General features: G+C 46.0%; 1 protein-coding gene and 1 long non-coding RNA gene across 15 annotated transcripts in view; one reads left to right on the top strand and one right to left on the bottom strand.

Moving 5' to 3' along the window:
- Window positions 1–17,019, top strand: part of LOC308577293 (methyl-CpG-binding domain protein 1-like) — a 178,683-nt gene that overhangs the window by 90,416 nt on the left and 71,248 nt on the right. For all 14 annotated transcript variants that reach the window (XR_014003572.1, XR_014003573.1, XM_081177353.1 and 11 more), the window contains one exon: window positions 5,067–5,231. Coding sequence is in view for 12 of the 14 variants with exons in the window: in XM_081177353.1 (XP_081033479.1) it covers window positions 5,067–5,231 (165 nt within the window). In the remaining 2 variants the exon portion in view is untranslated. The remainder of the gene's footprint in view (window positions 1–5,066; window positions 5,232–17,019) is intronic.
- Window positions 1–17,019, bottom strand: part of LOC308577359 — a 207,657-nt gene that overhangs the window by 140,895 nt on the left and 49,743 nt on the right. The gene's annotated exons all lie outside the window — the stretch shown is intronic.

The following is a 17,019-nucleotide window of genomic DNA, read 5'->3' as shown; positions in this document are numbered from 1 at the left end:
GCAGCTAAAAAAGCCAATGCAATTCTGGGCTGCATCAATAGGAGTATAGCATCTAGATCACGGGAAGTAATAGTGCCACTGTATTCTGCTCTGGTCAGACCTCACCTGGAGTACTGTGTCCAGTTCTGGGCACCACAATTCAAGAAGGACACTGACAAACTGGAACGTGTCCAGAGGAGGGCAACCAAAATGGTCAAAGGCCTGGAAACGATGCCTTATGAGGAACGGCTAAGGGAGCTGGGCATGTTTAGCCTGGAGAAGAGGAGGTTAATGGGTGATATGATAGCCATGTTCAAATATATAAAAGGATGTCACATTGAGGAGGGAGAAAGGTTGTTTTCTGCTGCTCCAGAGAAGCGGACACGGAGCAATGGATCCAAACTACAAGAAAGAAGATTCCACCTAAACATTAGGAAGAACTTCCTGACAGTAAGAGCTGTTTGACAGTGGAATTTGCTGCCAAGGAGTGTGGTGGAGTCTCCTTTTTTGGAGGTCTTTAAGCAGAGGCTTGACAACCATATGTCAGGAGTGCTCTGATGGTGTTTCCTGCTTGGCAGGGGGTTGGACTCGATGGCCCTTGTGGTCTCTTCCAACTCTATGATTCTATGATTCTATGAACTGTCGCTGCCCGTCTGGAACCACGATTGGCCAAACCGACTCGCCTATACGACGCAAGCTGAACGTCACGGTGCTCATTGAAGGAGCTCCATGTGACATGGAGATTGACACTGGGTCTGCCGTGTCCATCGTGTCTTGGAGCACCATCAAAAGACTGGTACCCAGAGTGTCCAAAAGGCAACTCGACTCTCACCGCGTACACCTGAGAGACTACCAGGGAAACGACATTCCCGTGGTAGGCGTTGGCCGGTTCCGGATCGCCTTCAAGGATTTTTCGGGCCTGCTCCGGTTGGTGGTGGTCGAAGGTCAGCGGCCAAGCCTCCTAGGGCTAGACTGGTTTGATGCCCTCGGCCTGGAAGTCACCGGCAACAACTGCATCTCTAGCACTGAGACTGAGGGTCTGGTCAAAGACTTTGCTGAGGTTTTTGACGGCACTTTGGGGCAATATATAGGTACGCCCATCTCCTTTAGCCTTGATCCACAAGTCACCCCCATCAAGCTAAAGCCACTCCAGGTTCCCTTTGCTCTCAGGGCTAAGGTGGACGAACAACTGGACAAGATGATCGCCCAAGGAGTTTTGGAGCCGGTTGACCACGCCAAGTGGGAAACTCCCATCGTCACGCCTGTCAAACCAGACGGGTCGTGAGAATCAGCGCTGACTACAAGTGCACGATCAACAAGGCACTTCAGCAGCACACTTACCCGGTTCCTGTTGTTCAACACCTGCTGCATTCCTTGGGTGAGGGTAAGGTCTTTGCTAAGCTGGACCTTGCCCAAGCCTATCAACAACTGCCCGTCGATGATGCCACTGCTGAAGCCCAGATGATCGTCACCCACCGAGGGGCATTCCATTGCCGCCGTTTGCAGTTCGGGGTGAGTGTGGCTCCTGGCATCTTCCAAAGCCTTATGGAGCGTATCCTGCAAGGGCTTCCGGGCGTGGTACCGTATTTTGATGACCTCTTGGTGTCCGCAGACTCAAACCAGCAGCTGTTCGAGCGCCTCCGCGCCGTGCTGACCACTTTCCAGGAGGCCGGGCTCAACTTAAAGAGGGAGAAGTGCCAGATTGCCATTCCACAGGTGGAGTTCCTGGGCTATCTTATCGACGCCTCCAGCCTTCACCCGACCACATCCAAGATCCGCGCTATCCAGCAGGCCCCCATCCCAAAGAACAAGGCGGAGTTGCAGGCGTTCCTAGGACTGCTGAACTTTCATAACATGTTCCTGCCCCACAAAGCCACGGTGGCTGAGCCTCTTCACTGACTCCTCAGCACAAGGACCCCTTGGTCCTGGGGTCATCGGGAGACGGCTGCCTTCAACGCGGTCAAGGCTCTCCTTTCATCAGACAGTGTGCTGGTACAGTACAGTGAAGCCAGGCCGCTGGTCCTTGCCTGCAACGCCTCACCTTTTGGCATTGGCGCTGTCCTTAGTCACCGTGTTCCAGAAGGAAGAGAAGACCGCTCGCCTACTTTTCCAGGACGCTATCTCCAACGGAACGGAATTACAGCCAGCTCGACAAGGAGGCACTGGCACTTGTGGCTGGAGTGAAGAGGTTCCATGAATACCTCCACGGCAGGACTTTTGACCTCATCACTGACCACAAGCCGCTCCTGGGCCTCCTCACCGGTGATCAACCAACTCCACTGGTCCACTCGCCGCGCATGCTGTGATGGACTGTTTTCCTGGCTGCCTACCACTACCGGCTCGTCCATCACCCGGGGAAATCGATGGGCCATGCCGACGCCCTCAGCCGTTGCCCTCTTCCAGCGTTTGTGGAAGACCCGGCTCCTGCTTCATCGCTCCTCCTGATTGAGGATCTTCCGGCAGCGCCTGTATCAGCTGCCACTGTGGCCTCTGCATCTGCCCAGGATCACACCATCAGTCGTGTGCTCAACTGGGTGTGGAGGGGTTAGCTACGCTGCAGGAACTCCTGCAGGGCTCCCTAGGCTGCAGGTGTCTGCCCGAAGCGCGGGGCGCTCTGCTTCAGCGTGCCCCACGTTCCGGGCAGCAGGCTGCTATCCGCCTGCCCGGATAGCAGCCTAGGGAGCCCTGCGGGAACTCCCGCGGGCTCCCCAGGCTTGCTGATAGCTTCCTGAAGCCTGGAGAGCGAGAGGGGTTGGTGCGCACCGACCCCTCTCGCTCTCCAAGCTTCAGCGAAAGCCTGCACTCGCCCCATAGGATGCACACAGATTTCCCCTTCATTTTTGGAGGGGAAAAGTGCGTCCTATAGGGCGAAAAATACGGTATATATTCACCTAAATTTTTTTCTTTCTACTGGCTAAAATATTTGCAAATAATTTATAATCATTGTTTAATAATGAAATATGCCTGTAATTTTTTATGTGAATTAAATCCTGTCAGGTGCTATTTCGGTTGCTGGAGAGTAACCAGGCAGGACTCCGGCTGATCTTTTACAGGCTTTATTTTGGTGCAAACTATTTACAGTGAAGAGCGTAATAAGTTCATGTCTTGCTCAATCGCTAGCAGAATCCGGGAGTGGTCTGTTTTTGTACCTCCCCCAACATAAAAGCTTCATCACCCCCAGCCTTTTCCACCCCTCCCTGCGCCTCAGACTACTGCACATGATGGGCGATGGCAAGTGCGCACTAGCGTCCTCTGGTCCTTGCACCTCTTCTCCACTAGAGGTGGGACTTTCTTCCTCGCCGGAAGAGGAACTGCTTCGCAAGATTTTCGGAGGCTCCCTGTAACACAACTGCCCCTCTATCTCTCACCTCTGAAGGTCTAATATATTGCTATTCTCAAGCCGAATCCACTCCTTAATCCAACAGAGGCAGGAGGTCTCAAAGTAGATCTTCAAATCAGGGAGGCCAACCCCCACCTTCTCTCTTATCTGTAAGGAGTTTGAATCTTCTACAAGATCTTTTACCCTGCCATATAAAATTTGATAGAGTCCTTCTCCACTTGTCAAAGCAATCCATTTTATTAAATATAGGGATCATTTTGAAGAGAAATAAGACCTTTGGGAGTATATTCATTTTGATTGCTGCTATTCTCCCCCAAATACATAGTTTTAACCTATGCCAAATTTCAAGATCATTTCTAATTTGGCTCCATAGTTTAATATACAGTGGTACCTCGGGTTAAGTACTTAATTCGTTCCGGAGGTCCGTTCTTAACTTGAAACTGTTCTTAACCTGAAGCACCACTTTAGCTAATGGGGCCTCCTGCTGCCGCTGCACCGCTGGAACACAATTTCTGTTCTCATCCTGAAGCAAAGTTCTTAATCCGAGGTACTATTTCTGGGTTAGCGGAGTCTGTAACCTGAAGCATATGTAACCTGAAGCGTATGTAACCCGAGGTACCACTGTAGTTATCTTCAAATAGGTTTACATTTTTCATTGTAGTTTGTATACCTAAATATCTAATCTTGTTAACATAATCTTTAACATTTTGGAGTTAATTATCAAATTCGCCTTTTGAGATTTGAGACCTTGCCAGTGTGGTGTAGTGGTTAAGAGCGGTAGATTCGTAATCTGGGGAACCGGGTTCGCTTCCCCGCTCCTCCACCTGCAGCTGCTGGGTGACCTTGGGCCAGTCACACTTCTTTGAAGTCTCCCAGCCTCACTCACCTCACAGAGTGTTTGTTGTGGGGGAGGAAGGAAAGGAGATTGTGAGCCGCTTTGAGACTCCTTAGGGTAGTGATAAAGCAGGATATCAAATCCAAACTCCTCCTCCTCCTCCTCTTCTTCTTCTTCTTCTGGGGAAAGAAGGAAAAGGAAAAAGAAGGGGTGCTTGAGAAATGCTTATTATTTATTATCTACCCTTAACCCTAAGGTCCCATTTAAACGTAACCACAAAAAGGTGACTGCCAGAATCATAAAGCACAAGGCAGGATGGATGGATTGGCCTTAGAATGCCTGTAAAGTGGGCTGCTGCAATCCTTAGTGGACTGTCCATCTGTGTCCAAAAGCTTAGCAGATTTCTCTGGCAGCATCTTAAGGTCATATTGGGCAGTTCAAAAGCAGTGTGTCCGACACATTGAATCTGCATAGACTCTGAGTGCCTGTGAAAGATCTGACAAGCCTTGTGTGGAGGTCTGTTTTCAAGAACCCCGTGACCAGTTGACAGTAAGAAGTGCCATTCTAAAACTTCATACTTCACAGTTGAGAATGAAAACTGTATTTGGAGTTGAGCCTCTGTTCCTGATGACAAACAGCACACAAAAATTGGGGTTGTCCTGGATCAAGCTGTGTTCTTCCTGTTACTGCCTGTGGAAGATCAGCTGATAAAAGGTTTTGAAAGGAGGCAACAGTTGCTTAAAGAATAGACTTGGCTGGTTTTTCAGTGTCTTGGAAGGACTGTCTTCCACCTGCCACCATAGAAGGTTCTCACTGTCTTTTGGGTACCCACAGAGATTACTCATTGCTCATTCTTTACAGCGCAATCTGACTGGCTCTTCCTGATTGCCTGTGTTTTTCCATCCACTGCAGCAGACCTCTGCTAGCCGGCGAAACCGTAAGTGTGGCAAGTGTGAAGCCTGCCTGCTGAAAATGGATTGTGGCCGCTGTGATTTTTGCTGTGACAAGCCCAAGTTTGGCGGGAGGAACCTCAAGCGCCAGAAGTGCCGCTGGAGACAGTGTCTGCATTTTGCTATGGTTAGTGCCTCTTCACATCTGCTCAGTTGTGTCGTTCAGCCTCCTTGTTTCTTCCCTCCTCTTTCCTGCTTATTCACAAGATGGCTTGCTTTGCATGAGATGTGTCTTGCCATCCCATCACTGCATCTTTTTGCTAGCCACAGACATCAACACTGGAACTGCGTTTCATCAAGCCCCTGAGAAATCCTGCATGTTTTGGGTTGCATGCTGGCATGGGGCTTTGTGGCAAACAGTTTGGGTGGCTGCAGGTGTTTATGCATATAGTATGGCTTCTGGATTTTAATCTGGCCCTGTCAGCATGGCCTGGATTAGATGAAAGTCTCTCTAGTTCAGCATCCCGTTTCCAGCCGCGGTCGTCCAGGTGCCTCTGGGTTGCTGACAAGCAGGGCAACAAGGCTGATGATCTTTTCTTTGTTCCTGAGATCTGGCATTCAGATATATGCTGCCTCTGTATATTAAAGTTCCACTTAGTGATCATGTGGGCGCCAACAGTTGTGCTGCATTGTATTTTAAAGCCTTCTTCCTTTTTAAACTCTTTATATTCCCTTTTCAATTATGCAGAAGAACACAACCACATTTTAAAAATCAAAATACAAAACTTGTAATAATTTGGGCTTGGAGGGAGAAGGCAAGTAAAGAATCCAGCTACAGGCTACCTGTCTAATGAAATGCAGTCATATGCAATATTGGGTTGGGGGCGGATTTCTGTACAGCAGCTGACCACTCTGATCACATTCATATTCAGGGTTGTAAATCATAATGGATAAAGTTGAATTCTTCAAGTCTCTGTGATTTGTTTGCAGTAAAGCAGAGCAGGGAACCATTTCTCAAAAGCCTTTTTCAAAGTCTCCCAAAGCTATGCAACAGCCATCAGTAAGTTGAATAATAGCAAATTCCGTAAGTTAAATGTGTTGTGTCTGTTAAGACAGACTTTGCTTTTGTGCATCTTGAACTCACCTCCAGTCATCTCATGATCTGACATTGAGAGGATGGTAAATATTTCCAAGTCTCTGTATGGTTGTAATTTGAAAAACCTCTATTATGTTCTCTCTTCACTCCCCACCTCCTGCCAAAACCCAAAAAGCTTCTTGTGTGAACAGTATGACCTTCCCTGTCCTAGGTTTGAGCTATCACTTTTCTGGAAGCAAATCATATAGTTGGAAGGGACCCTGAGGATCATCTAGTCCAACCCCTACAATGGAAGAATGTGCAGCTGTCCCATATGGGGATTGAACCTGCGACTTTGGTATTACCAGCACCATGCTCCTCTAACCAACTGAGCTGTTGTATTCAACATGAAAACCTTCCATTTCTGAATCTAGAGCTGACGTAATATTTTATGTCTAGAATCTAGAGCACTCAGATTTGAAGAACCCTGGAATCTTTATTTTCTCTGGTAAGCGCTGCTTGCTTACAAAGTTAACAGTAAGCTTTATCTTCCTGATGAAAAAATGAATTCAAAGCCCAATCAGCTTCCTGTAAATTCTGGACTGAATTTCTGTGAAGCTGAAAATTGAGAGGAGTTGAGACATAGCTGGAGGTTAAGGGCTTGCTGTTTGAGGTTCTATTCCAACTCCACTGTGTATGTTACTTGCTTTTCTGAGCCGACCATACAAATGTAGCAATGAGATGCAATGTTGTTACCTCTCTGCAGGTGTGTGGCTGGTCAGAATAACAGAATGCAGCAGGAGAAAGCCAATGTGGCAAAGGTTTCTGCTGCTTGTGGAATCGCCAGACATCCCCTGGGGAATGCTTTTTTTATTCAGTTGTATGTGAGAAGTGTGAGTGGGGAGTTGAGAATTTTATCTAGTGGGCTTAAAATGATTTTATTATGGTGTCTCAGTTAAGACTTTTGGCCTTCCAAACTGCAACTCCCATCATCAATCACCATTGGCAGTGGTTGATGTGAGCTATAGTTCAGCCACATCTGGGGAGCCAGTAGTTTTCCGTATCTGCAAAAGTTGTTTGGATTCTTTCCCTCTAGAACAGTGTTTCCCAAACTTGGGTCTCCAGTTGTTTTTATACTACAGTTCCCATAATCCCTAACCACTGGTCCTGCTAGCTAACAGCTCCAAAAACAGCTGGAGACCCAAGTTTGGGCAATACTGCTCTAGAGCAACTAATATTGTTTTGCATGTAGAGGATGCTGTGTGAGGTTTTCTCCCCTGCTCCCCACCACCCAACATTCTTTTTTCGGTGAGGAGATCCAACTGATCTTCCTCATGATCTGCATCTAACTGATCCACCTTGTTCAGTTGAGCGGGAACATTTCTCCCTAACTCATACTCACTGGTGACTGTCAGGGCTGGCTAACCTTTTTTGGGACACAGGTTTGAAGTGGTTATGACTGGAGTGTACAAGTGGGTGTGTTGTTGTTTAGTCGTTTAGTCGTGTCCGACTCTTCGTGACCCCCTGGACCAGAGCACGCCAGGCACTACTGCCTCCCGCAGTTTGGTCAAACTCATGCTGGTAGCTCCGAAAACACTATCCAACCATCTTCTCCTCTGTCGTCCCCTTCTCCTTGTGCTCTCCATCTTTCCCAGCATCACTTTCCAGGGAAGACTTTCCAGGGAGTCTTCTCTTCTCATGAGGTGGCCAAAGTATTGGAGCCTCAGCTTCACGATCTGTCCTTCCAGTGAGCACTCAGGGCTGATTTCCTTAAGAATGGAGAGGTTTGATCTTCTTGCAGTCCATGGGACTCTCAAGAGTCTCCTCCAGCACTATAATTCAAAAGTATCAATTCTTCAGCGATCAGCGTTCTTTATGGTCCAGCTTTCACTCCCATACATCACTACTGGGAAAACTATAGCTTTAACTATATCTCTGCTTTTTAAGATGCTGTCTAGGTTTGTCATTGCTTTTCTCCCAAGGAGCAGGCGTCTTTTAATTTCATGGCTGCTGTCACCCTCTGCAGTGATCATGGAGCCCAAGAAAGTAAAGTCTCTCACTGCCTCCATTTCTTCCCCTTCTATTTGCCAGGAGGTGATGGGCCCAGTGGCCATGATCTTCGTTTTTTTGATGTTGAGCTTCAGACCATATTTTGCGCTCTCCTCTTTCACCCTCATTAAAAGGTTATTTAATTCCTCCTCACTTTCTGCCATCAAGGCTGTGTCATCTGCATATCTGAGGTTGTTGATATTTCTTCCAGTGATCTTAATTCCGGCTTGGGATTCACCCAGCCTTTCACATGATGAATTCTGCATATAAGTTAAATAAGCAGGGAGACAATATACAGCCTTGTCGTACTCCTTTCCCAATTTTGAACCAATCAGTTGTTCCATATCCAGTTCTGACTGTATTTGTTTTTGTTTTTAAAATAATATTTATTAAAATTTTACAAACAGAATCACAGAATCACAGAATCATAGAGTTGGAAGAGACCACAAGGGCCATCGAGTCCAACCCCCTGCCAAGCAGGAAACACCATCAGAGCACTCCTGACATATGGTTGTCAAGCCTCTACTTAAAGACCTCCAAAGAAGGAGACTCCACCACACTCCTTGGCAGCAAATTCCACTGTCGAACAGCTTTTACTGTCAGGAAGTTCTTCCTAATGTTTAGGTGGAATCTTCTTTCTTGTAGTTTGGATCCATTGCTCCGTGTCCGCTTCTCTGGAGCAGCAGAAAACAACCTTTCTCCCTCCTTTTATATATTTGAACATGGCTATCATATCACCCCTTAACCTCCTCTTCTCCAGGCTAAACATGCCCAGCTCCCTTAACCGTTCCTCATAAGGCATCGTTTCCAGGCCTTTGACCATTTTGGTTGCCCTCTTCTGGACACGTTCCAGTTTGTCAGTGTCCTTCTTGAATTGTGGTGCCCAGAACTGGACACAGTACTCCAGGTGAGGTCTGACCAGAGCAGAATACAGTGGCACTATTACTTCCCTTGATCTAGATGCTATACTCCTATTGATGAGGCCCAGAATTGCATTGGCTTTTTTAGCTGCCGCGTCACACTGTTGGCTCATGTCAAGTTTGTGGTCAACCAAGACTCCTAGATCCTTTTCACATGTACTGCTCTCAAGCCAGGTGTCACCCATCTTGTATTTGTGCATTTTTTTTGCCCAAGTGCAATAAAGAGTTTCAAAGTTTAAACATAAAAAATAAAAACAAAGAATAACCCTAATAAAAGAAAAAGAGCTACAAATATACAATAACAAAACACGTGAAAAATGCAAAATAGAAAACAGTTAAAAAGAAGAAAAGAAAGAAAGAAAGAAATCAATATTTTCATATCTTATACTTCATTTACTAGTTTCCTGACCTCCTCACACCTCCCTTTTTGTATTCCAGTTCAGATATTTAATTCAGCAAGTTCTTACCCTCTGTCATTTGTCCTTGCTCAACATCTTAACCTATTATAAATATATATTTTCCACCATTATCAATCCATATTTACATACTCTTGTTAATCTTTTTACCAATACCGCATTGTTTTTAATCCAACATCTCTTTAACATTCATTAATTTTACAGTATTTCTTCAAGTAGTCTTTAAATTTTTTCCAATCTTCTTCCACCACCTCTTCTCCCTGATCTCGGAATCTGCCAGTCATTTCTGCCAATTCCATGTAGTCCATCACCTTCATCTGCCATTCTTCCAGGGCAGTTCTGACTGTAGCTTCTTGTCCCACGAAGAGATTTCTCAGGAGACAGATGAGGTGATCAAGCACTCCCATTTCTTTAAGAACTTGCCATAGTTTGCTGTGGTCGACACAATCAAAGGCTTTTGTATAGTCAATGAAGCAGAAGTAGATGTCTTTCCGGAATTCTCTAGCTTTCTCCATAATCCAGCGCATATTTGCAATTTGGTCTCTGGTTCCTCTGCCTCTTCTAAATCCAGCTTGCACTTCTGGGAGTTCTCGGTCCACATACTGCTTGAGCCTTCCTTGTAGAATTTTAAGCATAACCTTGCTAGCGTGTGAAATGAGTGCAATTGTGCGGTAGTTGGAGCATTCTTTGGCACTACCCTTCTTTGGGATTGGGATGTAGACTGATCTTCTCCAATCCTCTGGCCACTGCTGAGTTTTCCAAACTTGCTGGCATATTGAGTGCAGCACCTTAACAGCATCATCTTTTAAAATTGTAAATAGTTGAGCTGGAATACCATCACTTCCACTGGCCTTGTTATTTGCAATACTTTCTAAGGCCCATTTGACTTCACTCTCCAGGATGTCTGGCTCAAGGTCAGCAACCACACTACCTGGGGTGTATGAGACAGCCATATCTTCCTGGTATAATTCCTCTGTGTATTCTTACCACCTCTTCTTGATGTCTTCTGCTTCTGTTAGGTCCTTACCACTTTTGTTTTTTATTATGGTAATCTTTGCACGAAATGCTCCTTCCATATCTCCAATTTTCTTGAACAGATCTCTGGTTCTTCCCATTCTGTTGCTTCCCCCTATTTCTTTGCATTGCTCGTTTAAGAAGGCCTTCTTGTCTCTCCTTGCTATATTTTGGAAATCTGCATTCAATTTCCTGTATCTTTCACTATCTCCCTCGCATTTTGCTTGCCTTCTCTCCCCCGTTATTTGTAATGCCTCATTGGACAGCCACTTTGCTTTCTTGCATTTCCTTTTCATAGAATCATAGAGTTGGAAGAGACCACAAGGGCCATCGAGTCCAACCCCCTGCCAAGCAGGAAACACCATCAGAGCACTCCTGACATATGGTTGTCAAGCCTCTGCTTAAAGGCCTCCAAAGAAGGAGACTCCACCACACTCCTTGGCAGCAAATTCCACTGTCGAACAGCTCTTACTGTCAGGAAGTTGTTCCTAATGTTTAGGTGGAATCTTCTTTCTTGTAGTTTGGATCCATTGCTCCGTGTCCGCTTCTCTGGAGCAGCAGAAAACAACCTTTCTCCCTCCTCTATGTGACATCCTTTTATATATTTGAACATGGCTATCATATCACCCCTGAACCTCCTCTTCTCCAGGCTAAACATGCCCAGCTCCCTTGGCCGTTCCTCATAAGGCATCGTTTCCAGGCCTTTGACCATTTTGGTTGCCCTCCTCTGGACACGTTCCAGTTTGTCAGTGTCCTTCTTGAACTGTGGTGCCCAGAACTGGACACAGTACTCCAGGTGAGGTCTGACCAGAGCAGAATACAGTGGCACTATTACGTCCCTTGATCTAGATGCTATACTCCTATTGATGCAGCCCAGAATTGCATTGGCTTTTTTAGCTGCCACGTCACACTGTTGGCTCATGTCAAGTTTGTGGTCAACCAAGACTCCTAGATCCTTTTCACATGTACTGCTCTCAAGCCAGGTGTCACCCATCTTGTATTTGTGCCTCTCATTTTTTTTGCCCAAGTGCAATACTTTACATTTCTCCCTGTTAAAATTCATCTTGTTTGTTTTGGCCCAGTTCTCTAATCTGTCAAGGTCGTTTTGAAGTGTGATCCTGTCCTCTGGGGTGTTAGCCACCCCTCCCAGTTTGGTGTCATCTGCAAATTTGATCAGGATGCCCTTGAGTCCATCATCCAAGTCGTTGATAAAGATGTTGAATAAGACCGGGCCCAAGACAGAACCCTGTGGCACCCCACTAGTCACTCTTCTCCAGGATGAAAAAGCATCTCATTGGGATGCTTTTTGTTGCTGCCTCCTGTATAATGTTGTGAGCCTCCATCCATAGTTCTTCAGGCACTCTGTCCACAAAATCTAAATCCTTAAACCTGTTCCTCACTTCCACTGTGTATTCATAAGGGATTTGATTTACATTGTATCTTACCGGCCCAGTGGTTTTTCCTACTTTCTTCAGTTTAAGCTTGAATTTTGCTATAAGAAGCTGATGATCTGAGCCACAGTCAGCTCCCGGTCTTGTTTTTGCTGACTCTATAGAGCTTCTCCATCTTTGGCTGCAGAGAATATAATCAGTCTGATTTGGATGCTGCCCATCTGGTGATGTCCTTGTGTAGAGTCGTCTTTTGTGTTGTTGGAAAAGTGTGTTCGTGATGACCAGCTTGTTCTCTTGACAGAATTCTGTTAGATTTTGCCCTGCTTTGTTTTGATCTCCAAGGCCAAAATTGCCAGTTGTTCCTTTTATCTCTTGATTCCCTACTTTAGCATTCCAATCCCCTATAATGAGAAGAACATCCTTCTTTGGTGTCATTTCTAGAAGGTGTTGTAAGTCTTCATAGAACTGGTCAATTTCAGTTTCTTCAGCACCAGTAGTTGGTGCATAAACTTGGATTACTGTGATGTTAAAAGGTCTGCCTTGGATTCGTATCGAGATCATTCTATCATTTTTGAGATTGCATCCCTGTACAGCTTTTGCCACTCTTTTGTTCACTATGAGGGCCACTCCATTTCTTTTACGGGTATCTTGCCCACAGTAGTAGATATGATGGTCATCCGAACTGAATTCACCCATTCCCATCCATTTTAGTTCACTGATGCCCAGGATATCAGTATTTATTCTTGCCATCTCATTTTTGACCACATCTAGCTTACCCAGGTTCATGGTTCTTACATTCCAGGTTCCTATGCAATATTTTTCTTTACAGCATTGGACTTTCCTTTCGCTTCCAGGCATATCCGCAACTGAGCATCCTTTCGGCTTTGGCCCAGCCGCTTCATCAGATCTGAATCTACTTGTACTTGCCCTCCGCTCTTCCTCAGTAGCATGTTGGACGCCTTCCGACCTGAGGGGCTCATCTTCCAGCGTCATGACTTTTATATGCCTGTTGTCTTTGTCCATGGAGTTTTCTTGGCAGGGATACTGGAGTGGCTTGCCAGTTCCTGCTCCAGGTGGATCATGTTTGGTCAAAACTCTCCACTATGACCTGTTCATCTTGGGTGCCCTGCATGGCATAGTTCATAGCTTCTCTGAGTTATTCAAGCCCCTTCACCACGGCAAGGCAGTGATCCATGAAGGGGATGACTACTTACTAAATAAAAGGAACACATTTTGGGGTGCCTGAGGATGCCGGTCACAAATACCTTTTGGCACCCCATAATCGCAGCATAGACCTATGGGAGCAGTCAAGAAAGAAAGAAAGAAAATGTACAGTGGTGCCTCGCAAGACGAAAATAATTCGTTCCGCGAGTGTTTTCGTCTTGCGATATTTTTCGTCTTGCGAAGCACGGTCCGTTGCAACTGCGCCTCTTCAAGCGGCTTTAAGAAAAAAGTGCATACGTTTTCGTCTTGCGAAGCAAGCCCATAGGGAAATTCGTCTAGCGAAGCAACGCAAAACCGAAAAACCCTTTCATCTAGCGAGTTTTTCGTCTTGCGAGGCATTCGTCTTGTGGGGCACCACTGTACTCTTCTTTCTGCTTGCACAATAGAACTTGCCTTTCTCCCCCCACCTGCGGACACCTTCAGAATCTGCACTGGGGGTTTGGATATCCTATAGAGCACACTTTTGGGGGGGCAGCAGATTCCTGTTGTACAAGTGTTGATAACAACCCTATTTTTTTAAAAAAAGTGAACAATGTTTTGGGGGGATGACAAACTTTTTGGCATCATGGCACAATAACAGGCAAAAATAATTTCCTTTTGGGGGGAGGTCTTCTTGGGGAGCCCTATATGGCTCGTGGACTATCTTCTCATGCTGGGTGGGGTCTTTTGCCTCCTCCAGGGTGTGTGTGGCTCTTGAACTCTCCCCAGCTTTCTGTTCCACTAGTGCCTGAGACATAACACTCTTTGTACATTCCTGTGGTTTGGATTTGGAAGTGTGGACATGTGAAGAATCTGTCTTCTCTTGCGACACATGGTTGTGCTTGATGACCTTTGACTATCTGCCTGTCCTGCTGGTTTGTGAAGGGATACCAAGTCTGAAGTGAGCGTGATTAAGGCTGATCCTGTGAAAAAGGATCTCAGGGTCTTAGTAGACCACAAGCTTAATGTGATGATGCAGCAGCAAAAAAAGCTAACTCTATTCTAGGCTGCATCAGCAGACGTCTAGTATCCAGATCAAGGTAAGTAATAGTACCACTCTATTCTGCCTTGGTCAGACAAACACCTGGAATACTGTGTCCAGTGCTGGACACCAGAATTTAAGTAGAATGTTGACAAGCTGGAATGTGTGCAGAGGGCAGCCAAGATGATCAAGGATCTGTAGACTAAAACTGATGAGGAATGGTTGAAGGAGCTGGGTATGTTTAGCCTCGAAAAGAGGAGACTGAGAGGAGATATGTAAGCCACCTTCAGATATCTTAAGGGCTGTGACATGGAAGAGGGAACAAGCTTGTTTTCTCCTGCTCTGGAGGGTAGCATTCAAGTTACAAGTAGATTCTGACTAAACACCAGAAAGAACTTTCTGACAGTAAGAACTGTTTGACAGTGGAAAGGACTCCCTTGAAAGGTGATGGACACTCCTTCACTGGAAATTTTAAAGCAGAGGTTGGATGGCCATGTGTCATGCGTTGAGATTGAAATTCTTGCATTGCAGGGGGTTGGACTAGATGACCCTTGTGGTATCTTCCAACTCTAAGATTATATGATTCTTGACTAAACAACGTGATGCATTCAAACTGAATGTTTCAGAGGCTTGGGAATCAGAATTCTGTACCACTGCAGCATTCTGCACTTGGGGGTGGGGAGCGCTTACAGCATCATGATTTGCACTCCACCATCTTTATAGGTGGTTGAAATGAGAGGTGGGAACTGCGTGGACAGAGGTATTGCCATCGGGAGATACAGAAAGATATAGGGAGGGATGTGGGTGGTGCTGTGGTCTAAATCACTGAGGTCTAAATCACTTCTTGGGCTTGCCGATTGGAAGGTTGGCGGTTTGAATCTGCGCAACAGGGTGAGCTTCTGTTGCTCTGTCCCAGCTTCTGCCAACCTAGCAGTTCGAAAGCACACAAGTGCAAGTAGATAAATAGGTACCGCTGTGGCTGGAAGATAAACAGCGTTTCTGTGCACTCTAGCTTACATCATGGTGTTCCGTTGCACCAGAAGCAGTTTAGTCCTACTGGCCACATGATCCAGAAAACTGGCTGTGGACAAACACTAGCTCCCTTGGCCCGAAAGGAAGATGAGCACCACAACCCCATAGTCGCCTTTGACTGGACTTAACCGTCTAGGGGTCTTTTATCTTTTTACCTTTACCTTATAGAAAGATACATGGACACGTTCATATTGCATGAACTCCAAAAACACAGCATGGCCTATTGGCATTCTTCTAGTAAAGCTGTGGCTCGGCAGTCGTCTCCTTGACCCTAAACCAGGGCCTATATTCTGTATCAAAACATCCTCTTTGCCTCATTTGATGCTCACCAGTCCTTGGCTAGGATTGCTCTGTTTGCCCCCCTGTATCTGAACATCAGTCCTGGCCTGTTCTGCCTCCTGTCTTGTCTGTGCACAACCCTAAACCACAGACAGGAGAGCTATACCAGTGCATAGCAAGAATCGGAGGAAACTTCCAAAAGTACTGTAGAAGACAGACCAAAGAGTGTGTTGGGTGGGGAGACATTGCACTGTGGCAAGTGTTCATCTTGTCAGACAGAATGATTCCTCTTCTTTCCCTGATGCTGTTTGGGGTGTTTTCCAGCACACATGCCCCAATCCAAATTTGAGGGGCATGGCGGGGAAAGCCCAGTTGCACAAGTGACAGCCCTTGTGCAGGGCTTCTGCTGGGGATTGCTAGGTGAATCCTGCCCACAACCTGCAAGTTGCAAAGGAAAATTCTCCTTGGGACACCCCCACCCCCCAGTCTTCTATAGCATCTCTTGAAGTTTCCTTATCTTCTAATCCCTAGCTGGGGAACTCAGGAACTTTACACTAAACCACTTGGCATCTTTATAATGATATAAATCATGCACATTGGAAAACCTGCATGTTTGCTCTGTTTGTTTCACAGAATGTGCATGTGTCTTTGTGCAGTTTGGGGAGGATTTCTTCTCCTCCTCCTCCTCCTCCTCCTCCTCCTCCTCCTCCTCCTTCTAGAATTAGAGGTTTTGTCTGAAAGTCACCAGAGAAACATGGATTGTGGTAAGGCTGGATGGGTCAGCCTAATTGTGGTCTATGCCAGTTTTGCACATGTTCAGTCATAAGTCTGTAGTGTCCCGTCTTCTGAGATTTTGTTTAATATAAAAAAATCATTTTATTTCCACTTAAAGTGTGCAGTCTTGAGGGGAAATGCAATTTTGTAAACATTTTTCTGAGCTGAGAACTGCATCACAAAATTGGGGAAGTATGCGTGTTCCAAATTAGAAGTGTGTGAAGAAAATTCTCCAGTATTCCTAGTGCGAGGAATTTAAGTACTTTAAGTGATTAAAGTAAATTTGTGTCAGTGGGTGTACTTTGAGTATGACTTAGTTGGATCCAACCCTAAGCTTTCAGCAAAATTTTGACATTTTTGTAACCCTGAGGGCTAGAAACCTGCTTTCCATAAATAAAAAAACACACATGGCAACAGGAACTTTGGTATTGAATAATGCTTCTCAGTTTTTGGAAATACCACTGAGGCTCTGGTTTTTTAAGGCCCTTCCCTACAGCTCTCTTGCTTATGCTAATTGACCTAAGAACCGCAGTGCTGACCTGCAATCCTCAATGTTTTGCCCCTTTTTGTCATCCTAGGTCTGTCCATGTCTGAGCATTGTAGCAGATTGTGGGAGGCTGAGGGGAAGATTTGCTTTTTAATGCCTTGAATGTGCCTTGTGGGGTGGGGCTGGCAGGTGGCAAGCTTGGAGATGCAGAAAGGGGCTTCGCAAGGCTTGTGCTGGGATCATGGTCCAGGAAAAGTGGGTCAAGCTGTGGTGCTGCTTGCTTTTTGGGGAACGGGCTCCACTTTCTGCATTTGCTGCCTGCCGCTTCGACAGCTTGCTCCTCTTCGTATCTC

Source organism: Podarcis bocagei (genome assembly GCF_964188305.1).
Source record: "Podarcis bocagei genome assembly, chromosome: 17".
Taxonomy (NCBI): Eukaryota; Metazoa; Chordata; class Lepidosauria; order Squamata; family Lacertidae; genus Podarcis; species Podarcis bocagei.
This window is presented reverse-complemented; position numbering and strand designations above follow the sequence as displayed.